Source organism: Plasmodium fragile, assembly GCF_000956335.1.
Source record: "Plasmodium fragile strain nilgiri unplaced genomic scaffold supercont1.70, whole genome shotgun sequence".
In the NCBI taxonomy this organism is placed as follows: domain Eukaryota; phylum Apicomplexa; class Aconoidasida; order Haemosporida; family Plasmodiidae; genus Plasmodium; species Plasmodium fragile.
Window position 1 is genome coordinate 22951 of NW_012192650.1, and position 25322 is coordinate 48272.

The 25322-nt window shown below is 40.3% G+C and overlaps 6 protein-coding genes and 1 non-coding gene across 7 annotated transcripts; 4 read left to right on the plus strand and 3 right to left on the minus strand.

Moving 5' to 3' along the window:
* Positions 1 to 1184: 1184 nt before the first annotated feature.
* AK88_04631 (uncharacterized protein) lies at positions 1185 to 5282 on the plus strand (the record flags this gene model as incomplete). The annotated part of the gene is made up of 1 exon (XM_012482241.1): positions 1185 to 5282. The coding sequence occupies one exon, from the start codon at positions 1185 to 1187 to the stop codon at positions 5280 to 5282; it is 4098 nt and encodes a 1365-aa protein (XP_012337664.1).
* A 1238-nt stretch (positions 5283 to 6520) lies between these two features.
* Positions 6521 to 8574, plus strand: AK88_04632 (uncharacterized protein; the record flags this gene model as incomplete). The annotated part of the gene is made up of 2 exons (XM_012482242.1): positions 6521 to 7546; positions 7735 to 8574. 2 exons carry the CDS (start codon positions 6521 to 6523, stop codon positions 8572 to 8574), a joined length of 1866 nt encoding a protein of 621 aa, XP_012337665.1.
* An 804-nt stretch (positions 8575 to 9378) lies between these two features.
* AK88_04633 (uncharacterized protein) lies at positions 9379 to 11385 on the minus strand (the record flags this gene model as incomplete). Its single annotated transcript, XM_012482243.1, has 1 exon — positions 9379 to 11385. The coding sequence occupies one exon, from the start codon at positions 11383 to 11385 to the stop codon at positions 9379 to 9381; it is 2007 nt and encodes a 668-aa protein (XP_012337666.1).
* A 2368-nt stretch (positions 11386 to 13753) lies between these two features.
* AK88_04634 lies at positions 13754 to 13826 on the plus strand. The gene has a single exon. It is a non-coding gene; the product is annotated as a tRNA-Thr (tRNA).
* Positions 13827 to 15077: 1251 nt separating this feature from the next.
* Positions 15078 to 16634, minus strand: AK88_04635 (uncharacterized protein; the record flags this gene model as incomplete). Its single annotated transcript, XM_012482244.1, has 1 exon — positions 15078 to 16634. One exon carries the CDS (start codon positions 16632 to 16634, stop codon positions 15078 to 15080), a length of 1557 nt encoding a protein of 518 aa, XP_012337667.1.
* A 1862-nt stretch (positions 16635 to 18496) lies between these two features.
* On the plus strand, positions 18497 to 21178 carry AK88_04636 (uncharacterized protein; the record flags this gene model as incomplete). Its single annotated transcript, XM_012482245.1, has 1 exon — positions 18497 to 21178. The coding sequence occupies one exon, from the start codon at positions 18497 to 18499 to the stop codon at positions 21176 to 21178; it is 2682 nt and encodes an 893-aa protein (XP_012337668.1).
* A 505-nt stretch (positions 21179 to 21683) lies between these two features.
* Positions 21684 to 24536, minus strand: AK88_04637 (uncharacterized protein; the record flags this gene model as incomplete). Its single annotated transcript, XM_012482246.1, has 1 exon — positions 21684 to 24536. One exon carries the CDS (start codon positions 24534 to 24536, stop codon positions 21684 to 21686), a length of 2853 nt encoding a protein of 950 aa, XP_012337669.1.
* Positions 24537 to 25322: the final 786 nt, after the last annotated feature.

A 25322-nucleotide genomic window follows, 5' to 3' on the forward strand; every position in this document is an offset into this window, starting at 1 on the left:
TTTTTTTTTTTTTTTTTTGCCAATTCTTTTCTTTTCCCTCATTGTATGTTTCGTGTAATACGTTCAACACATTGGCGTTGTACACACGTAAACAAGTGCATACGTACGGATGTGCTGTCCCTTTGAAGACTGTATCTCCGTTTCTATGACTTTTCTGTGAGCTCCTACGCAGAGATCGAGGAGGTATATATCCTGAAAAGTGTAAATGCAATTGTCTGTTTATAGCATTCCCGCGCTTATACCTACGCCTACATATTTGCACATACGTATACATCATTTATTCATCTTTTAGAACAATTACACCAAGAGATGTGATTTGTTTTTTTTCCCCTTTCTCCTGTTATTTTATATATATATATTTTTTTTTGGTTTCATTTTTTCCCCTTCTCTTTTAAAGCGCAATTGTCCATTTGAACGCACAAAAAGGGAAAGAGGAGGAGTTAACCAGGAAGAGATTCGTTCTTGCTAAGTGCGTTGCTAAGCAGACGTGTAGGTTGCAGTGGTAAGTGAGTACATGCACACACGTGGCTCTCTCTCCCCACGCGCGCTGCTCACAACGCACAACACGCAATAATACGAAGGGATACGCGAAAAAGAGCAGTGCCCATTAATAGCTATTTTTTAAAGAAATAGAAAAAGGAATAAAACTTCGCCAGTTGGATGTAGCGAAGGTAACACCATTACGCAACGAATTAAAAAAAAAAAAAAAAAAAACACAATATATTTATTGAATAGAGGAAGTTGGAGCCATTCAGAGGGAGAAAGAACAACAAAATAGTTAATCGAAATATCTACCGAAACAACGTCGTCTTTAAAATCATTTCAAGTTTGTTGCGCAGCGAATATTTTTTTTTTTTTTTACTGAAAAGAGCTAGGTATACCATTTTAAAGGGGTATTAGCGGTTCGGCCAAATAAAACTTTTATTTGGTACTCTGACTGTATACCTTCTCTCTTGCCTGCTCTTGGAGGCTTCATTTTTTTTTTGGCAGCTTTTCCCCTGACCTGGTGATACAAACGCGTACACCAGGTGTATATTTAATAGCAGGGGGTGGAGAATACACAAGGATTCATACACAAGTGTGTTTACGTGTACACACGTGGTTATCCGTTCTCCCCTCCACCACTATCCCCTTTTTCTGTCCCCTTATTTAAAAATACGTTAACATCCAGTGTGATGCTGGAAATGGAGGGAAGGCACAATCCCAACGATGCAGAAATAGACTCCATTGCATCTCCATTCACTGAAAGCAACAAAGGACTATATTACGGTGAAGGTGTTAGTAACAATATGAACAGTGTGAGGGGGAATACAAGAGGTGGCTTGAGAGGGAATGTGAGGGGCAGCGCAAGGGGAAGTGTAAGGGGCAGCGTCAGAGGAAACGCTAGAGGAAACGCGAGAGGAAATGCCAGGAATAGTCAAATGAATATGTACAAGGATATGAACGAAGGGAACAGCGATTACGACCGAGCAACAAGTATCCATAGCCCTGATCCATTTAGTAATTCAACTTACCAATCAAATAACATTAGTGGTGCAAACGCCATCACTGCACCCACTAGTATTTCAAACGATGCAGGTAGCGCTGCTAATCATATGATGGGTTCTATAAAGAATCCCCTCTACAGTAATGCTAATGGCAGTGGAGGTGGTCCAGACGGCAATGGTCTCCCCACTGACAAGTCAAGTAACTTCTCCCAATATAACGACGGCTTTCTCGACCACACGGAGATTAGCCACATGAAGGGCAAAAATTTTGCCAAACGAGTTGGAAAAAATTTAAACCTCAATGGTATAAACGTAGGAAAAGGGAACATCAACAGTGTGGGCAGTGGTGGAGGTAGCCAAAATCATTTTGGTGTTAATAAAAACGCAAAGGGGTTTAAAAATCGATTCAATCATTTTAGCAAAAATGCCGTGAAGCCCGGTTTGGCTAAGCAAGACGTTGGGTGGGACCATATGGGCAATGCTGCTCTGCTTGGCGGAGATGAGAGAGAAGGAGAGATGGACATAGACAGCAACGAGGGTCAGCAGGAAGGCTTCTCCCCTTATAACCCACGCAGTGAGTTTTACCACCCAAATGACTCGGTGAATCGTGTGGGGGGCGCTGGCGATGTGGACTCTAGCGATCCATTCAGGGAAGGTAACAACATACCTTTAGGCATACCCAACGATGCAGAAGTGAATAATGTGAGCAACCAACACATGGCGATGGATAAGGCACACCCGAGTAACAACATACACATGGTGAGGAATGACAAAAATAATGCCACCATGAATTATACTAATGTTGGGAAAAAAAGAAAAAATATGAAATTTGATAATAACACGCTTCAAAAAAATAAGCAAAAAAAAAATTATTATAAGTCCTTTAACGATTCTTTAAAGAGGTATAGCAATAACTCGCTCAAAATTGTCAACACGAATGTAAATGAGGGAGGCAATTCCTCTTTTTACGGCAATGGGGAGGGTGAAAATGCGCTAATGGATATGAATTTGGGTGTGAATACACTTGGCGGTCAGGTGCAGGCACATGGGAATGACAGCGCTGTAGTGGACGCCGCAAATAAAAGCAACAATGCAACGAATAGCGGCGCACTGAACACCGGTTCACCGAGCGCCGCCGCCAGGGGAACAAAGATGGCCGGCCGAAACAGCCACGTCAGTAACTTCTACCCCAGCATGAAGAAGAAACCGTTTAACAACATGACCTTCTCGCTTAACAAATATCTCAACTCATATGTCAACTTTGACCGAATTAAAAATAAAAAAATTAAGAATGAAAAAGTGATAAAGAAAGGAAGTGGCGTGCGTGCAGCGGCGATGGGCGGTAGGAATGATGCGGATATGGGTCATAGCACCTTGGTGAACGCAGAACAAAATTTTGATGATCACAACGCCGCAGACCAGAATGGTGATGAATCTGCTGGTAGTTACAGACATGGGTCGAGCGAATTTGCCCAGGTGGGAAACCCTAGCGGAGGGAACCTCTCCCAGTTGAGTAACGTCGCCAAGAGTCTTAACCTGGAGTTACTAAAAAATTTGAGAGACAGCCTTCAAAATGAAATGAGGGGGGGTGGAGGCAATAAGGATGGCTCGAAGGTGAGGACCAGCTATCCTAGCTACATCGAGTGCCTCAGTGATGTGTCTGAAATTAGTGATGAAGAGCAGGGAGGGGATGCAAGCGATAAGGGGAAGGATAAAAATGCGTTCCCCAAGTGGACTAACAACATGGGTGCAGGGGTAACGGCAGCAGGGATGGGTGGTGAGGCCAACGGGACCTCTTTTCCCCCCGCTGCTAGCGCAGGGGGCGTGACACTTGCGTATGGCACCAACCAGGCACCTTACGGCAAGACGGATCTAATGCAGAATTTGTATGGTCTCTACAAAAGTGATAGGGGGGTTAATGCAAATTCGAATGTGAAGGAAGAAATTAGTGCTGAACAATCATCAGGAGGAAAGCCTTTCCAAGGAGGAGTTGAATCAAACAACAATTATCACCACTACCCAGATAACCATTCTGCGCAAGACAAGGAGGAAAGTAGAGCAGGCAAAAAAGGGGCCTCGTTTGCAAGCCCAAATAATAACGTCGATATGGACCAATTGGGGGAAGAAGAAAACGAAGAAGAGGAAGAGGAGCAAGACGAAACGGAACCGTACGAACAAATGAGAAACGAAGATTTGTTTATTAATTCCTATATGCCCTACCCCCCAGAAAAATACAGTAGTATGTACGAATTGCACGAAATAAAAATATTATCCCCTCATATATTGAAAACGAAATTTCACAAGGAAGGAAAAGGCACTTATCATTCGTCCCTAAAGGAGGGGAAACTAATTCTACTTCTCGACCTGGATAACACATTACTACAGGCCACATCATTTGCAAAATTTAATATGGAATTGCCTTTGGAAAATTTTGTTGATGAAAATGGAGAACCCGAGTTATATAAATTTTTCCTACCCTATTATAACTTTTTCTATTACTTAAAATTTAGACCCTATGTACGTCAGTTTTTACAAATTCTATCTTTATATTATGAACTGTCCATTTATACCAATGCGACTAGAGAGTATGCAGATGTGGTTATTGCCATTTTGGATCCTGATAGAACCCTTTTTGCTGATAGAATTGTTGCTAGATGTAATTCTGCTGATAGGGAAGAAAATAAATATTTTTCCAAAATATATCCTAATGTGGACTCCAAGTATGTTATTGCTTTTGATGATCGAAAAGACGTTTGGACCGACATTCCTCATTCACATATTTTAAAAGCAGAACATTATAATTTTTTTGACCTAAGTAAATATGATATAATTTCTCATTTTAAAGAACCCAGTACATGTAAGAAAAGGTTCGTTGACATGGACATGCATCTCCATTTCATGACCAAAGTTCTGCTCAAATTACACAAACTTTTTTTCGAGCGACCATTGGAAGTAAATGTCGGAAGACTCATTGACGAAATTATGTTCAGCACATTAAGTAATGTGGGTGTATATTTTACAGGCTTTAGAAAAAACTCCAAAAATTCTCAACATGTCCTTTCATCAGATTGTGAAGATAGGCAAAAAGAAATAGCTTTAGAATTGGGCGCAAAAATTTATAATAATTATGACCTGCCTGGAGTTACACATATTATTGCTGCAAAAAATTGTACTGATAATTTAATCAAATCGAAAAATGCTAATTATAATCATATACAAAAGGTGCATACCTTGTGGCTTTACCATTGTAGAGGTACACTGCAAAGTGGGGACTGCTCCTACTTTGATGCAGATGAGCTGTGCAAAATTTACAATAACAAACCACCCCTGCACCCTAAAAAGGATCACTGGTTTTTTGGTAATAAGGAAGAAATGAGGAAGCAAGATGATACTAGTGAATGCGTAAAAATAGAAAATCTTAAATCGAGAATTTTCTTGGGTACAGGTGAATACACCAACGACGCAGTTATATGCTCGCCACTCGAACAGATCAACATTAAGTGGATTGAAAAGGAAGTCAAGTTAAGGCAAATTTATGACACCCCCGGCGCTGCTACTTCTCCTTCTTCCCCTGGTGGGGCGGCAGGCGACGGACTGCAGCGTGATGAAGCCACAATGCGCGAGAGGAACCCACACACGGAAATGAGCCCCCTTGGCGAACACATGGACGAGGATGACAATTTTACCTATGAGAATGACAACGGGGAGGAGGAGGAGGACGAGGACGAAGAGTCGGAGGACGGGCAGCAAGGGCAGCAAGCGGAGGGCACCGGAATGGGCAGCGCAACCAGCTAGATCTGCATCCTCAGTAGGGATAAATCGCCCATGTGTCCCGTTCCCTTCCTTCACCAAGGTATTTTTTTTTATTATTTTTTGTTGTCGTTGTATCACCTTTTCTCGATGCACTTCCAAATGAATATATTTTCCTTGTGACGTTATTTTTTTTTTGGTTGTCTTACGAGTTGTATGCATCACACATGTGCGCCGCTTCCATGTTGACATTCCATATTTCCTCTTTTGCTCCTTTTTTTTTTTTTTCTCACTTTTCCGACTGGGTGGTTCGCATCAAAATGATGTGCCTCCTCACAGTGGCGGCCGCTACTTTTCTAACACTTTGAAACTACGCACATTTGTTCATTTGATTATGAAAATAAACATATACATGTAAGCGTTTTCTCCTACACAGCGTCATCGCAGGGGTAGCCTATTGAATGCTCCCGTACATAGCTGCACATTGTGTAGATACGCATTTAACCATGGCTCCCCTTCATGAGTGCGGCGAGGTCCCCACCTATCATAACGATGCCTCCTCCCAAAGGGGGAAAAAAAATATATCACACGGTCCTAAACTACAATACACACACACACACACACATGCAGAAAGTAAAATAGCAGTTCCGTAAATCAAAAATGGCTATCCTTAATGGAAAACCCCGATTGATAACTCACCACTGGTCTTTTTTTTAAAAAAAAAAAAAAAAAAAAAGGATATCCATGGACACAATCACAAGGTCAACGAGACCTAATTATGCTTCTATCCCTAGTGGAGAAAACACTTTTTTTAAAATGGAAAACTTGCAATAAAGGGGGATTAATTTCCCATTGTCACTTTCCCCTGCGCAGGAGAGAGACAATTCGGCCGAGTTGTACACACACACACGTGGAGGAATAAACGAGAAGGCAATTCTACAAACATTTTAAAATCATTTGTGAGAGGAATAATTTCCGTTTACAAAAATTGCCAGTCGATTGTAGGGGCGGTGGGGGAGAGCATGGCAAGGTTTCCCTCCATAAGGAAAAACGCGTACACAAACCAACAAAAAGGCTGCTGTGACCCCAACATAGTGTAAAAAAGGAGTACCCCCCCAGCCAGGGTTAACCACTTCAGGTGAATGATATATCTCCACAAGGACGAACATATACAAATGAACAAGCATACACGCAAGTGACAAAAGAGAAGTGGCGCGCGTCTTCTGTTCAAATCCCATTTGATGATAAGGTCATCGGAGTGAATACATCGAGGAAATCACAAAATGAGCGGACCAGACAAACAATACATCACCGTGTACTACTGCAGAAATGGCGGAACGACCCAAAGAAGGGACAGAAAGAAAATGCCAGAAATGAACAAGGGGTACGTGACGATAGAAATAACTAGGATGAACCAGAGGATACACCCTTATAGGAGGGCAGGAAGTCAGTTTATGTTTCCAAAGGGGAATTCGCAAGGTGGTAAGCGGAGGGGCATTGACCATGTTAGGCATTGCGGCATTGACCAAGTTAAGCATAGCGGAAGGGATTTCCTGACCAACTGCATAAACGCCTCTTTAAATGAAAACGCAAAGGGGAGCTGGACGAAAATATTACTCGACTTGGTGAACGATACAAAAAAAAGAATCAACGAAAAAATTAACTCTTTCCTTAAAGTGTTCGTTTTAAGTGCAGATTATTATTTGCCCAATGAGCTGCAGATAAATGACGACGCGGTGACGATGATGATAGGTGGGGGACCAACTGGATCCATGACCTACTTCAACGCAGAGCGCGCCAAAATGCTACTCGAGTCTGCATCTGTGTATGATAAAAAATGCACCACTAAGGGGATTACGACCCAGGCGAAGTTCCCTCCTTCAACATGTCCACGAATAAATGGAGACACCTTCCGACACGCCAATTATAACATAGTTCATAACAATGCCGGGTTAAGGAACAACTACTATGCTCAGAACATGACAAACCTTAATAGCTTCAACAAATCATTTTTTAACAGCGCCTTATGGGGTCAATCGGGCTTTTTTCCCATGCACAACTCGGGCAATGATTCGTACTTACCGCAAAATTGGGGAACCTCCTACTTGCACACACACTCTGCTCCTTCGAAAAAACCAAATGTAAGAAACTTTTACATTTCTGTAGTTAACAAAAAAACTAATGTGAAGGAGGTGAGGAAGATTAGCCTCATGGAAATTTGTAGCTCGCCCTACTTGTTCCTGTGCCAAGGTTTTCTCTCAGACTTGGAGAGCTACTTGGCTCTGAATCACTGTCTTTTGTATCTTAAGGTAAGGGGCTATATAAAATGGGGTTTTAGGCATGAACGTTTACGCGATGCCGACGTGATCCTCACGCGGGGATCCTTCGCTTTAATCTATGCGGGAAGGGAGGGGGACACTACGCGTGTCCTTTCATTCGCCATTACCTAGTTCACGCACCCTCACAACATTGCCACCGCGTGGACACCCCCTTTCAGAAAAAGGAAGAAGAGCTGTCGCAGATCCACACGAATTTGTTCTCCTCCTTGATAGACGTCGACGAAGTCAACTTCCTCGAAGAAGGTGTGTCCAAATCCATCCTCAGACACAACATCAGAAGACTCACCACTTTGTTTAAAATTCCAACTGATGACATAAAATCGGTAGAGTTCTGTGTGTACCTAAAAGGCAGCGAACAGATGGAAACCCTAAATTTTACCGGACAGGGTATTTACAAATATTTGATTCTTATTTTTTTAACAAGCAATAAGGGAAACTTTCTGGAGTTCCCTCACTGTGGGCTAAAAATTATGACCATGATTGGAAACTGCGTGATACATGAATGCTCCGGTGCAGGGGCCGACTCCAACCAAAACAACACTGGCTTTAAATTCAATCTCTCAGAAGAGAAACTATTTTTCCTAAAAGTTAACCTCAAGGAAAATATAGATTTGCACCAAATGTTAGTAAGAGAAACGGGTGCTGCCGCAACAGGAGGTACGTCGTTTCCCAGATCTCCTACATTTGCAGAATTGTCCTGCGCAGGCTCCCCTAATGCTACGTATTCTTATAATTATTCCCCTCCCTATGCTAATGTTACTTCCAACCGTGTGAATCTCACTAGCGTCGGCTTTAATCAGGGGACAAATCCATTTTCGTGTGTTCAGCACAACGTGGACACCATTAACAAGGAGATAATGCAGATGAACATGAACGCTATGCGCAACATATGCTTAAAGACGAAGACTGCTAAGAATTGCGCCACAACCCCCTTTTTCGTGCCCGTTTCGCAGTTTTCCCTGCACCAAATGGGGGATAACGCCACCCAAAAGTGCTAACCAACATATGTTTTGCACGTGAAAAATAAGTTACCCATTAACCCGCACAGTTGATAAGGGTACACAATATTTTAAAAATTAAATGTGCTAACGGATATTGTTTACTTATCACAGGGCTTTTCAGTCACCTCACATATGTGTAAAGAAAAAAAAAAAAAGTTGTTCCACCAAAAGGATGATTACTTTTTCTCATACTATTTCAATGTGGCATGATTTAATCATTTTTTTTTTTTTTTTTTTTTTTACCTGACTTGTTAAGGTTTTTCGGGAAACTAGCATGCACCTGCAGAATGGCTAAGTGGGAAAAGTGCACACTTGTGGGAACACATGTCTCTACACATATATCTGCACACATGCGTACGCATTAGTACACACGCCCGCGAACACACACATATAACTGTACATGGGCTAGTGTACATTTGCCCATAGGGGTTGCCCCCATGGGAAAGGCCTTCACTCCACACAGCTGGGGGGAGGCCCCTAGCCATGGAGACGCAAATCTGATCACACTTCGCCGCGAGGGCTATATAAACATTTGGGGGTTTCCCCATTTAATATTTTCACGTGAAGATCATTCACGCAAAAAAAAAAAAAAAAAAAAACATATACGTAAAAATTGGTTTAAAACAATTTTAATTTGCAAACATTATTTTGGGGTGGACACAAAACATGGGAGTTTGGTCGAAAAAACGCGTTTAGTTTCGGCTCGATGGTCCATTTTGTACATCCATTTTGTACATCCATTTTGTAACCTTTTCGCGTTTTTCCACCCCTTTCCCCATTCTCCTCATCCGAGCCTGACCACTAAATATTCTGGTATAAATTGTGCGCATACTTGAGGGACGGCACGTTGGGGTGCTTTACCTCCGTGAAGGTGATGCATTTGGGCTTAACGGATCGCCCTTTGAACTTCAGAAAAGCGCCCTTGTTCTTCATAATATCGCAGTAGTTAGGGGCACTAAAAACGGTGTACAACATGCCGTTCTGCTCAATCGAGTAACCCTCATCCCTGACTTCGTGTGACCTAATTATGAGACTGAGGTTGTTTCTTTTAAGGAAGCTTTCGGTAATGTCTGTACCAAATGAAAATCCAATTCCCCTCTTGGATGGCTTAAATCCTTTTTCTTCATTTGGGTCTGACCACAACAAATCGGTCATGATGCCTTCATCCATGGGCTCGGTATTTCTGTCTATTTTTTCAATGTCCTCCAAAGTGGTATCAGTTTTACTAGGGATTCCACCATGGCAAATAAAAATGGTATCATTGAGTACATAAGCTAGGGGTAAAAATTTAAACGAATCAGAAAAAAGCACATGCATTTTTTCATCATATTTTTCTTGCAACTCTCCTAAAAATCCATACAACTTGTTCATATTATCCGTTTCGTGATTTCCTCTTGTCAAATGTACATTATTAGGGAAGGTCAGCTTAGCGAGAAATAAAAATATAATAACTTCAACAGAGAAACTTCCTCTATCAACAAAGTCCCCATTAAACAAGTAGGAATTTTTTTCCGATGGGTATCCATTTATTTTCATAATATTTAAGAGGTCATAAAATTGGCCATGGATATCTCCACATATGGTTAGCGTTTCATCTTCTTCTAAATTTAGACGCACTAGGGTTGGTAGTTCCTTAAGCAATTTTATAACATCCAAGACGATGGCACAAACACATTTCTTATTTAATTTTTGACCCGGGACACTTATGTACTCTACAACCTTTTGTAAAAAATCAATACTTAAATTGTTGCTGTCATAAATGGGGGCTTCCACATTTTCAATTTTCAGAGAGTCCAACACCACCGTTTCGTAGTAGGGCAATTTCTGCTCTAACTCAATGGCCTTCTGGAATTGTTGCTCAAATAATAATTTTTTACACTGCTTTAATTTTATTTCCGAATTTTTATCCTTAGTTAATTTTAACACCTTCTGAAAGCAGTCAGATGCGCTCTTCAAATCTGAAAGCATTAAAAAGGAGCAGCCTTTTCTGTAGTAGGCCTTTGCATATAAGGGATTAATTTTTATTGCTTCATCAATGTCTTCTATGGACGAGCCATAATTTTCTAACATCATATGGCAGAAGGATCTATTCGTATAGTATATATGTATATCTGTTTCTTTTACGCTAATAAATTCACTCTTTTTTGTGATAGCACTGTTTAAATAAAGTTCTTGTAACACCTTCACGTCCTCCTCATCTATGGTGATTTCACTTGGTAAGGCGTCCACGCTTATGCTATTTAGTAGGTCCATACAAACAGGGTCTTGAACCTCGTAGACCTTTTTTATCAAATCGATCGCACTTGTGTAGTACTTAAGAGATGCCAGGTAGTTATTCTCTTTGAAGTACTTGTTGCCCAGGTTTTTCAGGGCGTCACATGTTTTGAGCAGCTCGATGCTCACATTTTTTTTGGCTTCCTCGGGAGGGGTGTCCCCCGTTTGAGGCGTATCCGCATCAGGATGCCCTTCTTTGCATTTGCCCTGTTTGGATTCCCCCTCCTTGCATTCCTTCACACTAGCATCTGCTCTATTAGCCGCTTCGCTAGCAGCCTTTTCCGAATTGTCCCCTTTCTCCGGAGAGTCTTCCCCGGGCAAGTCCGATTCGTCATTCGCGTCCGGGTCCTTCTCCTTCGAGTCCGTGTCCTCGTGCGACCCCGCTCCTCCGTTAGAAACATTATCATCTGTGCTTACTTGCGATCCGCAGGGCTTCGCCCCACTGTCATTCGCGCCTTTTCCATGAGACTTGCTACCCTGGATTTTCTCTTCCGCGCTTCGACTCTCGTTGTATATGCCTTCCTCGTTTATCATCTTCTCTTCGTTAACTCTCTAATCCACACAGATTTTGCGTTCATTACAATTTAGCGTACAGCCTAATTTTACTATTATGTTTTTTTTTTTCCCTGAGCGAGGGGTATGTATATATATATCGTTTGTTTCTGCCCTCTGTACGCAGGTTCGCTTCTAAACAATTTTTGTAATCACTTAAAAGGATTCTTCTATTTTAACGCTGCTGCAGGTTTTTCTGTTATAAATGCCATTTGTTTTTATTTTATTTTATTTATTTTTTTTTTTTGTTCTTTTTTTTGTTTTTTTTTTTTAATTTCTTCTCCTCTTTGCCTCGCTACGCCTCTGCATTTTGCTACTCTTCCTGCTCTTCTTCTTAATCTTTTCCTTTTTTTTTTAGCCCCAAAAAAAAAATTATATAACGACCCCTAAATCTTTAAATCATTTAAAAATACAAAATGAACATGCGCCTCCCTTCCCTACCTTTTGTCTTTCACATAGGTTCACATGTTAAATTAAACAAATTCACATTTTTTTTTTTTTGTCCCCCCTACTTTGGTATATATATCTGCTCCTTGGTGAAAATATTCTACATGGTGTGTTTAGGCGGAAACCGGCAGAAGAAGACCACACGGATGGCACGCGCAGGGATAGAAGCGCACGGGGAGTGGAGGCTCCTACTTATACTTGTACAAGCGGAAAACGCGCAAAAGGCGCGGGTTCATTTACCTATTTAGTGTACATATGGCTGTACCATCGGCATGGAAAAAAAAAAAAAAAAAAAACAGGCGTATACGTAACGTAATATACATAAGGGTGTTTCCACCAAGGGTGTACATATGTTAGAGGTTAGTGAGCACACAGGGAGAAAAAAAAGCTCAAGTGCATTTCACTTTTGTTTTTATTTCTACCCGTGTAGTGAAAGCTTATGTGTTATATATGCGTGTAAATGTGCGTGTCCGTAATGAAGAAAATGCTGGAATGGTGGAACAAGTGAACTTGGCCGCGATAAACCCCCTTTTTAAGAAAAAAAAAAAAAAAAATTCAATTTTATAGCAAAGCTCAAGGGCAAAGTGGAACAAAAAAAGGAGCTAACAAAAAAGAAGCAAATGCATTGCCAAAACGTCCAACAAACGAGTTGCTATTTTTTAAAGCACGTTACGAAATTTTCCACGCAAAGGTGAAAATAAGAAAATGGGGATGAGAGGGGGCCATGGTGCGCGTTTGTGTAAAAAGGCACAAAGAAAAGGTGTACTACTATACACAGCTCCAATCTTTGTGTGGACAAACTGGCAAACGACAATGTATAGTCAACATTTATGTTCTGCGGTGTGGGTGTTACTTTTCTTCCACAGCAAGGGGTGTAGTCACATATTCGTCCCTTCCCGTAGAATTTTATGTGTACGTATGGAAAAGGACCTTCACGAGGAAATAAAGGTCTACGTGCTTTTGTCCGCCAGGTTGCCCTCTATGCGCGCGCATGTGTGCCGGTGCGTCTTAATCCGTACATGTTTATATGCTCATGTGCACATTTTTGCGTCGCACTGCGCGCCAATGATTACCTTTTATACGGGGGACAACTTACTATGCATGTGGGTGTAGCCCAAAGGAGTAACCCATTATTTTTTTTTCTTCTTTTTAACGCATGGGATGGGTTACTTGCCGTGCCAAGTAGGCACTTTTGATGAATGTACGGTACCGTGGATCAGCATGCAACAGCGCGCATTAGTTAAGAGGCACATTGGGAGACACAACCGAATGAACAAACCCTCCCCAGGAACGTAATTGCACATTTGTGCTTCACCCTGTCCGTCTGTTCCACTCTGCGTATGCTCTTTAACCATTGGGGGAAAACGAAACAATTTAAAAATTAAAAAGAGTATATTTGTTTACCACGCAGGACAGGCGCACAAAAAAGAAAAAATGAAAAAATTCGTGCCCATAATATGTAAGAAGCGAAAGGTTAGCATCCAAATGAGGTGCAGCACTTTTGTGGCGCTTGCCATTCAATAAAATAGAACGTTTCTACTTCTTATGGGCATTCCACAAAAGGTACCCTTCTTCTTATCTCATCCTATCTGTGCCATTTTTCAATATGTGAAAAAAAGTATTTTTCCCCTCCTATGAGATATCATTTTGTTTTAAAATATTTTCGTACATTGGTAGCCAATTCAGAGTTTGATCAATGGGTGAATGTTCGATATTATTAGCTGTTTTTTTTTTTTTTTTTTTTAATTTTTTTTTTTTTTATTTCCTCAGTCTGTCGCTGTTCAAAAAAAAAGCATAAAAGGAGAAACGATGATTAAGGTTGCTTTAGCGCAAGTGCGGAAATGCGCCAAGAAGGAATCTCATAAATGAACTTTAGAAGGCACCATGAATAAGAGTCGTTTAAGCCACCTTAGCACAGTTGGTAATGCGTTTGATTCGTAATCAAAAGATCGTGGGTTCGACTCCCACAGGTGGCTAGCCAGCCTTTTTTAATTTTTTCAGAAGCGACACGTAGAAAAAAAAAGTTATATACGCCATAATATACCCTATACGTCTTGTTATCGTAGTGAAACGTGCACTTATAGGAAGCATACTTTATATATATATATATTTTACATATGGCACATATTGCCCCACTTAATCGCGAAAGAAGAAGTGCAAAAAAATGGAGAATAAATTTTGAAATGAATATCCCTATTTGCGCCACATTCTACCCTATCTGCAGGAAACCCCCCTTTTAGGGTGACCCCAATTGAATGCTTGCCTCTCTGCAAACTTCAGACGTGTAGAGGGTTGGGGTATGTTTTTGTACATGGAATGTACCCTTAGGAGGTGCACCAGCATTCACACCATCGTAGCCTGCGGAGAGTATCTCCTTTTCCACTCACAAAATTAGCCAATCCTTTCAAATTTCCGTAAGGACAGGGTGCAGTGGAAAGAGGTTTTTTATACCCCTGTATTTGTATGCGCAAAGTTGGGAGCGCCCTCTTTTTATTTCCCCCCCCCCTTATAAGGTACTCATTAGGATGATATGATAATTCTGTTTTTTGGTGGCACTTCGTATATGGAACAGGTGAGCCTGGTTAGCATGAGGCTTGAACGAGGCGTCATCACCGTAAAGCAGCAGAAAAGCAACACCCGCATATCATGTCCTGACCCCTGTCCTTCTCTATCTCTATCCATCTCTCACTCTCCCCCATGCACGCGCGATAAAACGTAAACCAAGCAGAGACAGAAGATTCGCGAATTTTTAAAAGAAACAAAAATATGATAAAGGTATCAATCACACAAATGTTCGATTAACTTCTGTTTGTTTAAAAAAAAATGCCCCACTTGGGGCATATATATGTGTGTATATATATATAATATAATATATGTGTGGGTGGGGAGGGTGAATCCCCCCCGTGGAGAACAGCCAAGCACAAAAAAAAAAAAAATAAATAAAAGGTACAAAAAGTTGAGCAGGTGGGATGATAAAAACGGTGAATGGTTAAGCGGAGAACTCACCATATATGCATCTCCAACCCACCCCCGTGAGAAAAGTGTGTATTTATTTTTATATACAAATCCCTTCCATAGTGCAACAAAAAAAAAAAAAAAAAAAAAAACACACATAACGGATGGGCAGACAACATACACACATTTTTTCACGCAAAAGGAGACAAACTCGTCACAATACGGATAAATATATCTATAACTGCTTTCGCAAAAAAAAAAAAAAAAACATTTCAGTACTTATTTGTGTAGAGGAATTTTTCCAGATCTTTATAAATGGGAGAGTCCGGCCCATAAGTTTTTAATATATTTTTTTTGGCTTTGTGAATTAAATTAAGACCCTCCGATTTGAGATCAAGGAAAAGGGCAAGTTTGCCAGTTAGAAAAATATAGTAGCCATAAATAGGGGAGTACTTTCCGTAGGACACCTCTATAGATTTGAGGTACTGGTTAGCAATATTATATGCTAATTTAAATTCTTGTAGCTGTATTGAAATGTACAGAATCTTGGCTCTCATCTTTTGCAAAGAATATCTCGTATGGTGATAAAAAGTGGTTAGGTAATCAATTTTGGACTTTATTTTATTAAGTGATTGTAAAACAGATTTATTGTCATAGGTATACTTTTCACTGAATAGAGACTCCAAATGAGCTGTTTCCTTAATAGTTTCCTTTTCCTTTTCCATTAAACTTTTTATAACATTATCATGCACTTCGTTTTTACAAATGGCACATTTCCACACATATGGATGTTCGTTCGTTTTTCTTAAAACAGGATAAGAATTTTTAAATTGACTTTTATTCATATAACAACTTTTTCTTTCCAATTCTGATATTAAAATAAGCTCCATATGATTAACACATTTTTTGCAACTGTCCGACTGAGTACAGACAAATTCTGTATTAAAAATATTTTGGCATTCCGACACGATATTCACTTTACATAACTTACAAGAGCATGTAAAGAAATATTGATCCATGCAAATTGCTGACCTCGTATTTTTATCGAATGCTATGTCGATGTAACTAATGGTTAGCTCTTCTCCGGGATACACATCCATCAGGGTACGTATGAATAATTTCTGGTTTTTAAATATAGTGACACAATTACTCAAACATGAGTGATTAAAATAGGGAACGGGTTTTTTATAAAATGCTAATCCTACTGGTTCTAATTCATTATCAATTATTTGTAAACTGTTTTTAGAAATCTTTACAAATTTTTCTATTATATTTTTAAGTATACTTTCATTATCTTCAAAATTAGCAAATAATTTTTTTTTTTTGCTCATTAAAGCTACTGCTACTATATAAGCTGGGTATTTAAAATATTCATATTTTTCCTTTGGCAATTCTGCTATGCTTCCACAGTATTCATAAAAGTTAAAGTGGCTTAGGTAGCTGTTAATTACCATTCGCATGATAATGGATGGACAAAATTTGTCAAATATATTCGACTTAAATACTTCACATTCATCTCGGTGTAATTTCCACGCTAGTTCTAAACACACATCACTACAATACACTACATATTTGCAGTTAGGACAATAAACACTTTTGTTAAATTTTTCAAAACAGTAAAAACATATGTTCACTGTTTTGTAATCTGTTTTTTTATTTTCTGCATCTATGATTCTGGGGGCCATGTACTTTACACTAAGCGGGACGAATATCTCTGGGTGTGCCTCCACGATGCAGTATCCTGCTCTCATTTGACTGACTGCGACTACGCACTTCCCTTTATCCTGTTTGTAGTCGACTTTGTACATATGACTGGGCGACGCGGGCATGGTGGGACGGTGCTCTTTTCTATATATGTACTTCTCCCTGTAATGGTCTATACCGCCGCCTGCGTGGTTGCCTGCTGCGTATTGCCTGTGTGCCCGGGGGGGGGGGGGAACAACAGTCGTGCCGCCTACACCTTGTATATTTGCCTACCCCCGACACCCTGTGGCACTGAACACAAACACGGGACGTGTTCCACTGGGCCTACCTCCGCAGTTGCTCACGGGGATTGGTGGTGGGGGGGAAGCTAACCATCAACTCGAACTCTGCATCGTACTAGTTTCGTTCCTGAGTAGCCACTCGAGCCAGCGTCACGTGTAAAAACACTTGTGTTGAGACAGCCTCTCTGTGGTGTTGGAAAAAAGAAAATGAAAGAAGAAAAGAGAAAACTACTCCTTTTTCTTTCGTAATTTTATTATATGCTTTAACTAATTTGAATATGACTGATCACAAAAAAAAAAAAAGGGGGTCACTAAAAAAAAAAAAAAAAAAAAAAGGCGCCAGATAGATACATATAAAAGATTGAAATGATTAAAATATTTTTTTTTACATAAGTTTACAGGCATATGAGAATTATATGATATATTCCACCAGGGACAGGAATTGCGCAAACTCAGAATTTGGCACTACGACGGCTTGGCAAGTCATATATGTTACGCAACTGTATGTGCTTATGCATAAATGGGCATACTGCTCTAAACAGAAAAAAAAAATCCGGTATCCCCTCGTCGATAACGCGCGATGTTTTTGAAGCCTCAAAAAATGTAAAAAAAAAATAAACCAATTTGTGGGCACAGCAAAAAGGAGGGGGAACCCCGTTACATACCCCGCTTCTGCATCACAAGCAGTTTTTTTTTTTTTTTTTTTTACCAAAAAGCGACTCTAAATAATACAATTTTTCATTCCAGATTGCCTACATTTTTACGCAGTGACGTTCGAACGTTGAGTCCTCACCAGTCTTCGTGCAACACTTGTCACTTTTTTTAAAGCGCGAATGCACCATCAATGTGAATACCCTGTTTTGTTCTACTCACAGTGTAGCGGTGGATCTATGGTGGTGGAAATGCAGAGTGACGCTTTTGTTAAGGGGTTACGGGGGGTTATCACTTGGGTCCATGTCCCATTCCGCACACAAACACGCCGACAGTAGCGAACGCCGCTTCGGAGTGAGCTCGTCCATTTATGTGGCTAACTCATGTACCTACTTATGCCACCCCGCATACCCCTGTTGGAAAGGCTTCTGCCCACCAGCGACTGACACCTAAGGGACATGCTACACCTATGGTAAAACTTAACACCCACCACCCTTCATGCGTTGCGTTTTTGCCCATATTGTTACAGGGGTACATTAGCACACCCCATAAAATAGGTACACGCACAAATGGGGGTTACTTCTTCTCCACCCAGATGTACCAACTACAAAAAAGGGGACACCCCCCCACACACACAACTGAGGGAAATGTAGCTTACGGGGAATAAAATAAGCCGCCAATATTTTTCCATTTCATGTGAACTGAGGAGATAAGAAAAATTGAGTGAAATTTGCCAAAAGGTGGAAGGGAGTAACATACGCGTCTACGTCATTTATGTACGGGCATGTTTTTTTTTTTTTTTTTTTTTTTTTATGGCATCTCGGGCAAGGGGTAGCAACTTTGCTACTGCAGTACGAGGTTGATACACCCACCATGAACAAATGGGCATGAGGACAAAAGGGATGAAGTTGCTCCTTTCCGCACCGCTTGGAAGGAACGCGGGGGGGATACTCAACTGGTCCACTTTCTTCAAAACGGTGAGAAGAAGAGGGAAGTTTTCCTACACAACAACATGCACCCCCTCAAGGGGAAAGCACGCTGAGGAAAACATCCCTATGGAGGAATTGAAGAAATATTTATGTGTTGAAAAAATACATTCTGAAGATTTCCAAAAAATTATGAACAAGTGTGTGCAAGTGAATAAAGACAGTGATACACGTATTGAAGATTTATTGCTCATTTTAATTTTGTTCACAAAATTTTTTCCCCATTTTAAACAAACATACGGAGATTCACTCCACAATGAAATTTGTCTTAATATATTTAACAGCATAAAATTGAAAGCACATTATTTATACACAAGCAAAATGCTCATACACACAATGAACATACTGACCAATTTACAACTTATTGACAATACACTTGTTCTTGCATTCATAAATAAATGTTCTTATTTTATACAAAATGAGGAATATGAAATTGAAGACTTGGTTCATTTTCTGTCCATTTTTAGTAAAATTTATTTGTTAAAAAATGACCCTAAATTTATGAAATTAAAAAGCTTTAATTGGATGCTAATTAAAAATATATGCAATAAATTGGCATACAATTTTGACCGTTTTTTCTTAACCTACAAGGATTATACATACACACACAAATTGAAGAAAAAAATTCATGAGCAAATTAGGAGTATCCACTCGGAGGGGAAAAACTCCAGACCGTCTTCACATTGCAGTAACAACGTTTTAAATACGCTCAACACTGTTGTTGATCCATGTGCCAAACGCGTCAAAGGTGAAAAGTCTGAGCTTCATGTGGGTGACGATGTGGCAGGGGGCCTCTCTTCTTTTGCCTCCTTCGTAGGGTTGGCCGAAAATTCTTCTACCCATGAACATTTGGTTAGTGCCCCTTCTGCGAATGTCCACCATACTGCCCGTTGTAAAACGGTGGGCTCGCCGCCCAATCGAGCTACCCCAAATGAATTACCCACTGAGCTGTCACAACTAAATGCGTCACAGGAAAGGCACTATCTGCTCGACACGCTTCTCAGCATCAGCAGGAGTCTTAGGGATTTGAGGTTTGCGCACATGGGGCTGCTAAACGAGGTGGCCAACAGGTTGCAGAGTCACTTTTTGGACGAGCCAAACGAATTGGGGGTAGAAACGCGTCGTGATGTTGATCATGGCACACATGACGAGTGTGAGGAGCGTGGCGACACATCCCCCGTCAGAAAAATTTTCTACATCATGCAATGCCACCTCTACCTCCAAGTGGACCATCATATGCTCTACAAAAGCATCCTGAACACTTATAAAAAACACCTGCCAAATGTGGGCAATTTGGTAGTTTTGTTCTTCTTGCTGGCAAAAAATAAATTATTCCCCTCCAAGACAATCCACCTATTTGATGCATCCTTTAGGGAAAAAATAACCCAAGGAGTATACGATGCAAGAGATCTGTCAACACTTTTGCACTCGTATGCAATGCACAAATATAGGGAGAGGTTCCTAATTCGGTTGATTCTTTCTCGTTTAGTACCACGTTGTGTCAGCCTTCCTCAGGGTGATCACGCACATGATGAAGATCGAGACAGGTCCTCTTCCCCTAATCTAACGGAGGATCCCCTTCCCAGTGGGGCAAGTAATGAGAAAATTCCAAGTGACAAATTCAGGCAGGGTATAAACTGCGGGGACATCCCAAACTGCACTTCTGAAGATGCACAAAAAAGTAACCTTATTGTGGACCTGCCCGGAAAGGTAAAAATACTCTACAGCCTGTTCAAGTTGGACATATATGAAGAAGCGCTCATTTGTGAAGTATCAAATATGATAAGCGAGGAAAACATAAATAATATGGACTACAAGGAGCTAGCCAAATTGCTGCTAGCCATGTGCTACTTCTCCGTCGAGAATACACATGCATACAATTTAATAATAAAAAATTTAATAAAATTCGATATCATTTTAGATAATGTATATGTGACCCAATTGAAGATATGTGAGCTGGCACTTCGAACAAGACACGTCCCAAATGTTTATAATCAGCTGAACGAGGAGTGCATAGAATATATGAATTTCATAAAAAGTAAAGAAAAAAATGCAGAGTATCATATTAAATCAGATTTGCAAAAAGAAATTAAAAACTTCCTTTTGTCTTTCAATTTGTGCATGTCGGAGGAGGTACCCCTTGGTCCATATGATGTCGACTTTGTGGAAGAAGATGAAACCTTTTTTCGCATGCCTAGAAATTACCGTCTTCGCAGGGATAGTCAAGCGTCCATTGTGTCGGGGGATGTAACCCAGCATGGTACCAAGTGTAGTGAGCGTGCATCCCCACAAGAGGAGTCGTCTACCACGATGAGTCAGGTTCCAGAATGTGATTCACCAAATGGAAACCCTCACAAAAGAAGAACTAAATTAATCATTGAGGTTAATGGGGAACACCATTTTTACAAAAACAGCAAGTCCTACACCGCGCTGTCCAAACTGAAGCACAAGTTGTTAAGCGACCTTGGTTACACGGTCATCAACATACCCTACTTCGAGTGGGGACAGCTAACAACCAGCTTAGATAAAAAGGCCTATATTAAAAAATTAATTTCTAATAGCCTTACCTTTGAGGTAGTGAATGTGTTACCACTTAACCAAAAATGTGAACCGCTGGGGAAAAAAGAAATGGAAAAGGTCGTCTCAACCATTCGCCACAGCAAACGAAGGACTGACTTCTTAACCAGCATTGCCAACTTGAGGGAAAAAAATAAGGTGGCCTTTTTAAAGAGGAAAGTTAAAAATGTGTAGCTGGGTGTTGTCTTCACTCATTGAATGGGAAGCGAGGGGTGAATATGAGATGTTCTTCATAGAGCCATCTTGAAGTTGTTCCTATGGAGGGTGCCCTGGATACGTCGCATTCGTTTTGGGTTATTTGCCCATTTTTTTTGTTTTTGTACTTTTTCGTACTTTTTATCCTCATTTTTTTTTGTACTTTTTTTTGTTTTTCCACACAGCAACTTGGTCATAAATGCAAGAATTAAAAGGGCCAGGTGATCTACTCAGCAGATAGAGCAGCTTCACCCTTTTTCCGTTCGCAAATCAGCGCGCTTTATTCAACTCCATGCTTGTTGTATGCTCCCCACAGGAATTCTCCTCCCAGGGGGGTTGCAAAGAAGGCCTCTGAAACTGAGACCCCGCTAGTTTTTTTTCCCTTTCGTGTATGGATATAAAAAAAAAAAAAATAAATGTCTTGCTAACACGCACACATATATATGTATATGCGTATTGCCGTGCGGAGCCTGCGGTGGGCGGCTCAAAAATTGTCAATGTCCTCCTGGAAGTCCACATCATCCTCGGGAATATTCTCATCCGTCTGGTAATTCTTGAACGTATTGTATCCATAAGTGTTTTTGTTGGACACGGTTCCCTCGAGGATGGGGCCGGCATAGTTGGGGTGGATTCGCAAAATGACATTTTCCGCGTCCTCTTCATTGGTCTCCGATAGCAACTTCATATCTTGGTTAATCAATCGCTGGATAATTTTTTTCAATTTGTAAACCCACTCATCTACCTGTTCATTCGATTCAGCCTTGGCATACACTTGCAGGTAAGTTTCAATGAGCTGATCCTGCGTAATGCTTTCACTGTTATTGTTAAATTCATATTCTTTAATAATTTCAAAAATGATAGCAGAAATGTATTGATATTCGCTAGCTTTAATGGTCATACATTTCTTACCCTCCACAGTTTTATTTTCGCTACCTTCGGGTTGCATAATTTTGCTCGTCTTGCTATTCAAAAGAGAGTTACTAACTTTATCGAATTCTTCATCGAGATTTATTTCCTTTTCATTGGATATTTTTTTCATGGAAGCTTTAAATATGGAGCAAGCAATTTCTACATGTTTTATGTCCACAAAATGGGAGAACTTTAATTTCGCTACAGCTTCACTCAATCGGATGAGTGACTCTAACTGACGCACAGTCATCCTCATGGACCTCTGGGCACCTGGTGAATACTCAATGTTACGGAAGGAGACATAGTAGTGTATCAGTTTGTACTTGGCTTCATCTGTTAGTAATGGCTTGACCCTTTTGCTTAGTTCCAAATACACTTCCATTTTCACAGGGTCCAATTTTCCTGCGTTGGCTTTTATATGTTTTTCCGCTTCCTCTCCACAGTGCATAGAAACCAAGTGGTTGGCAATGCTCGTGTCTTTTTCTATATCGATGCTGTCTAGCATTGTGTAGAAGAGATCAAATCTGGAGAGCAACGGGGCGGGGATATTTACGTTCTGTGCAAACGTTTTCAACGTGTCATATCTTCCATACTTAGGGTTACATGCTGCTAACACTGATGCTCTGGCATTTAGGGTTGCTTGAATACCTGCCTTAGTGATGGAAATGGTTTGCTGTTCCATAGCTTCATGAATGGCTACTCTGTCCTTTTCGTCCATCTTATCAAATTCGTCGATGCAACAGATTCCCTGATCTGCATACATTAATGCACCTGCTTCTAGCACCGTGTCGCCCTGATCAGGATCCCTATGTACTGCTGCTGTTAACCCTGCAGCAGTGGATCCTTTTCCAGAGGTGAAAATAGCTCTTGGGGCAAAACTTTCCACATATTTTAATATTTCACTTTTGGCTGTTCCTGGGTCCCCAACAATACACATATTTATATCTCCTCTCAATTTACAATTGGAAGTAATTTTCTGTACCCCTCCTGTCATCATCAACAATGCCCCTTTTTTTATTTCGATGTTTCCCCATATTTTTGGAGCTATACATTCGGCCAATATGTCTATGGTGTTAGGATGCATGGCAATATCTCTGAGCCATTTCAAATCATCACAATTTAAAATTTCTTCACAATTAATATCTACTTGTGTTTGTTCATCGAAGGAATTTTCCTTCTTGGAATTATTTAGCTTTTCAATTTGACATGCATATATACATAGCTTATGATTTAAGTCCTGTACTCCTACCCCCTTTATCCCTGTTAACCCCTGTGAAACTAATGAATTTTCATTTTTTTTTAAAATTTGTCTAGCTACACTACGAGGAATATCTCCTGGCTTCATCAATGTTGGGATATCTGGAACAACAATTAAACATCCTGTTACGATAATTCTATCTCCTGCATGTACCGAGTCGACAATGTCATTACGAAGAATCACATCCATATTGCGAGGCATAGATCCTGGTGGGCTTTCTTGTGCAATTTCTTGTAATCGAATTTTTTGCCAATCGACAAAGTAAGACTGTTCCAGGACAAGAGACCAATCATACATATTGCTGCAGCTGGATGAGGGACATTTACTCGGTTGTGTATACCTAAATTGCTGTTTAACTCCATTAATAATATTTCCACATTCATTACATTTGAACGCAGCTAATGTTAACTCGGGTCGTACATCGGATGTCCGGGTTACTTGTCCTCGCACACTAATCATTTCACCAAGCATTTCACATCTTAGGCTTCTCAACGAATGGATAGGATTTTTTTTATTATAAAAACGAAGGCATATTTTTCCCACTTCTTTTGTCTTTATGGGGTTAATACTTTCTGCTAAGGCTTGTACCTTCTGTTCAAAAATGTCTAGTATTCTGAGGAAGTGTCTTTTTATATATATGTACAATTGACTACCTATGTCGAATCGGTTTTTATCTGTTGGTTCCCACATCAACACATGTTTCATATCCACGACCAGGACTTTATTTCTGGAATAGGAGTTTTGCAAAATTGAAAACAGCAACAATACGTAATGCGCATCCTGGGCAATTTCCAACGAACTAGGGAAATTCAAATTTAAATTGTCTTTCCACACACTGTCATTATCTCCATCTTCATTATCTTCATTTTCTTCATAATTTTTTTTTTCAGAAAATGTTTTTAAAAATTTTTCAAATACCTTTGCCATATTCTCATCTTGAACATAAGATGGTTCATCATCTTCCTCCTCTTCCTCTTCCTCCTCCTCTTCGTCCTCCCCTTCATCATCGTGATCGGCTTCTTCTCCATCATGCATTACGTCATTTTCGCCTAAGTTTGAATTTTCCCCAAATTTCCTTTTCTTCTTTTGGTAGCTCGACATTTCGCTGTTCCCGAACACGCTATGGGCATCCAGCCCGGACAGTTCGCTTTCGTTGAACATGCCTGACATGGCGCTTCTGTTCCTTCGGTGAGTAGGGGGTTAACTTGTGTGTAAAAATGTTTTCGGCTTGGTTTCACCCTCACGTGTGTTTGTCCTGAGTGCGCTCATGCAAGTTCCCGTACCAAAAGGGCCAGCAACACTGCCACGCATACACACTTGCGCACGTACGATATGCGGTCAGTTATCACAATGACTTCCTCCCCTCGGGTGTAATTTTATTTAATCTTCACCGTATCGTGTGAATTACACTTTGGTTGCCCTGCGGAAATGCAATTTTTGTTTGGCCTATTTTATTTAACATAAGTGTGAACCCTTTTTGCTCCACGCTTACTCCTTTAGAGCCAATTTGTGCACGTAACAATTTTTATTTTCTCACAATTGGGTTTTGCTCTTGGCAGTTTTGACATCCTTCGGAATATGCATATGTATATGTACATATGTGTATTATTGTTTTTTTTTTTTTTTTTTTCCCTCCTCAAAGAGGATGCATACTTGCCAGTTTCACTCTCCCCCGGGTGCGTATTTTTCCATGCGCACATCGAGGATCCAATTTGCGACGAAGTGCAATTATATACACGTATACGTACACATGTGCACATGCGTTTGTTCAACTTAAGTTCCTTCTTCGACACTATGCCATGTGAACATGCCAGTGCGCTTTAAGCGAATACTGGGCCATTACACTTTTTTTTTTTTTTTTTTTTTTTTTGCGCATTAAACAGGCAGGTGAAGTGAGCAGGATTTTTTTTTTTTTTTCAATTTTAGGTAGCCACGCGGGAAAAAAAAAAAAAAAAA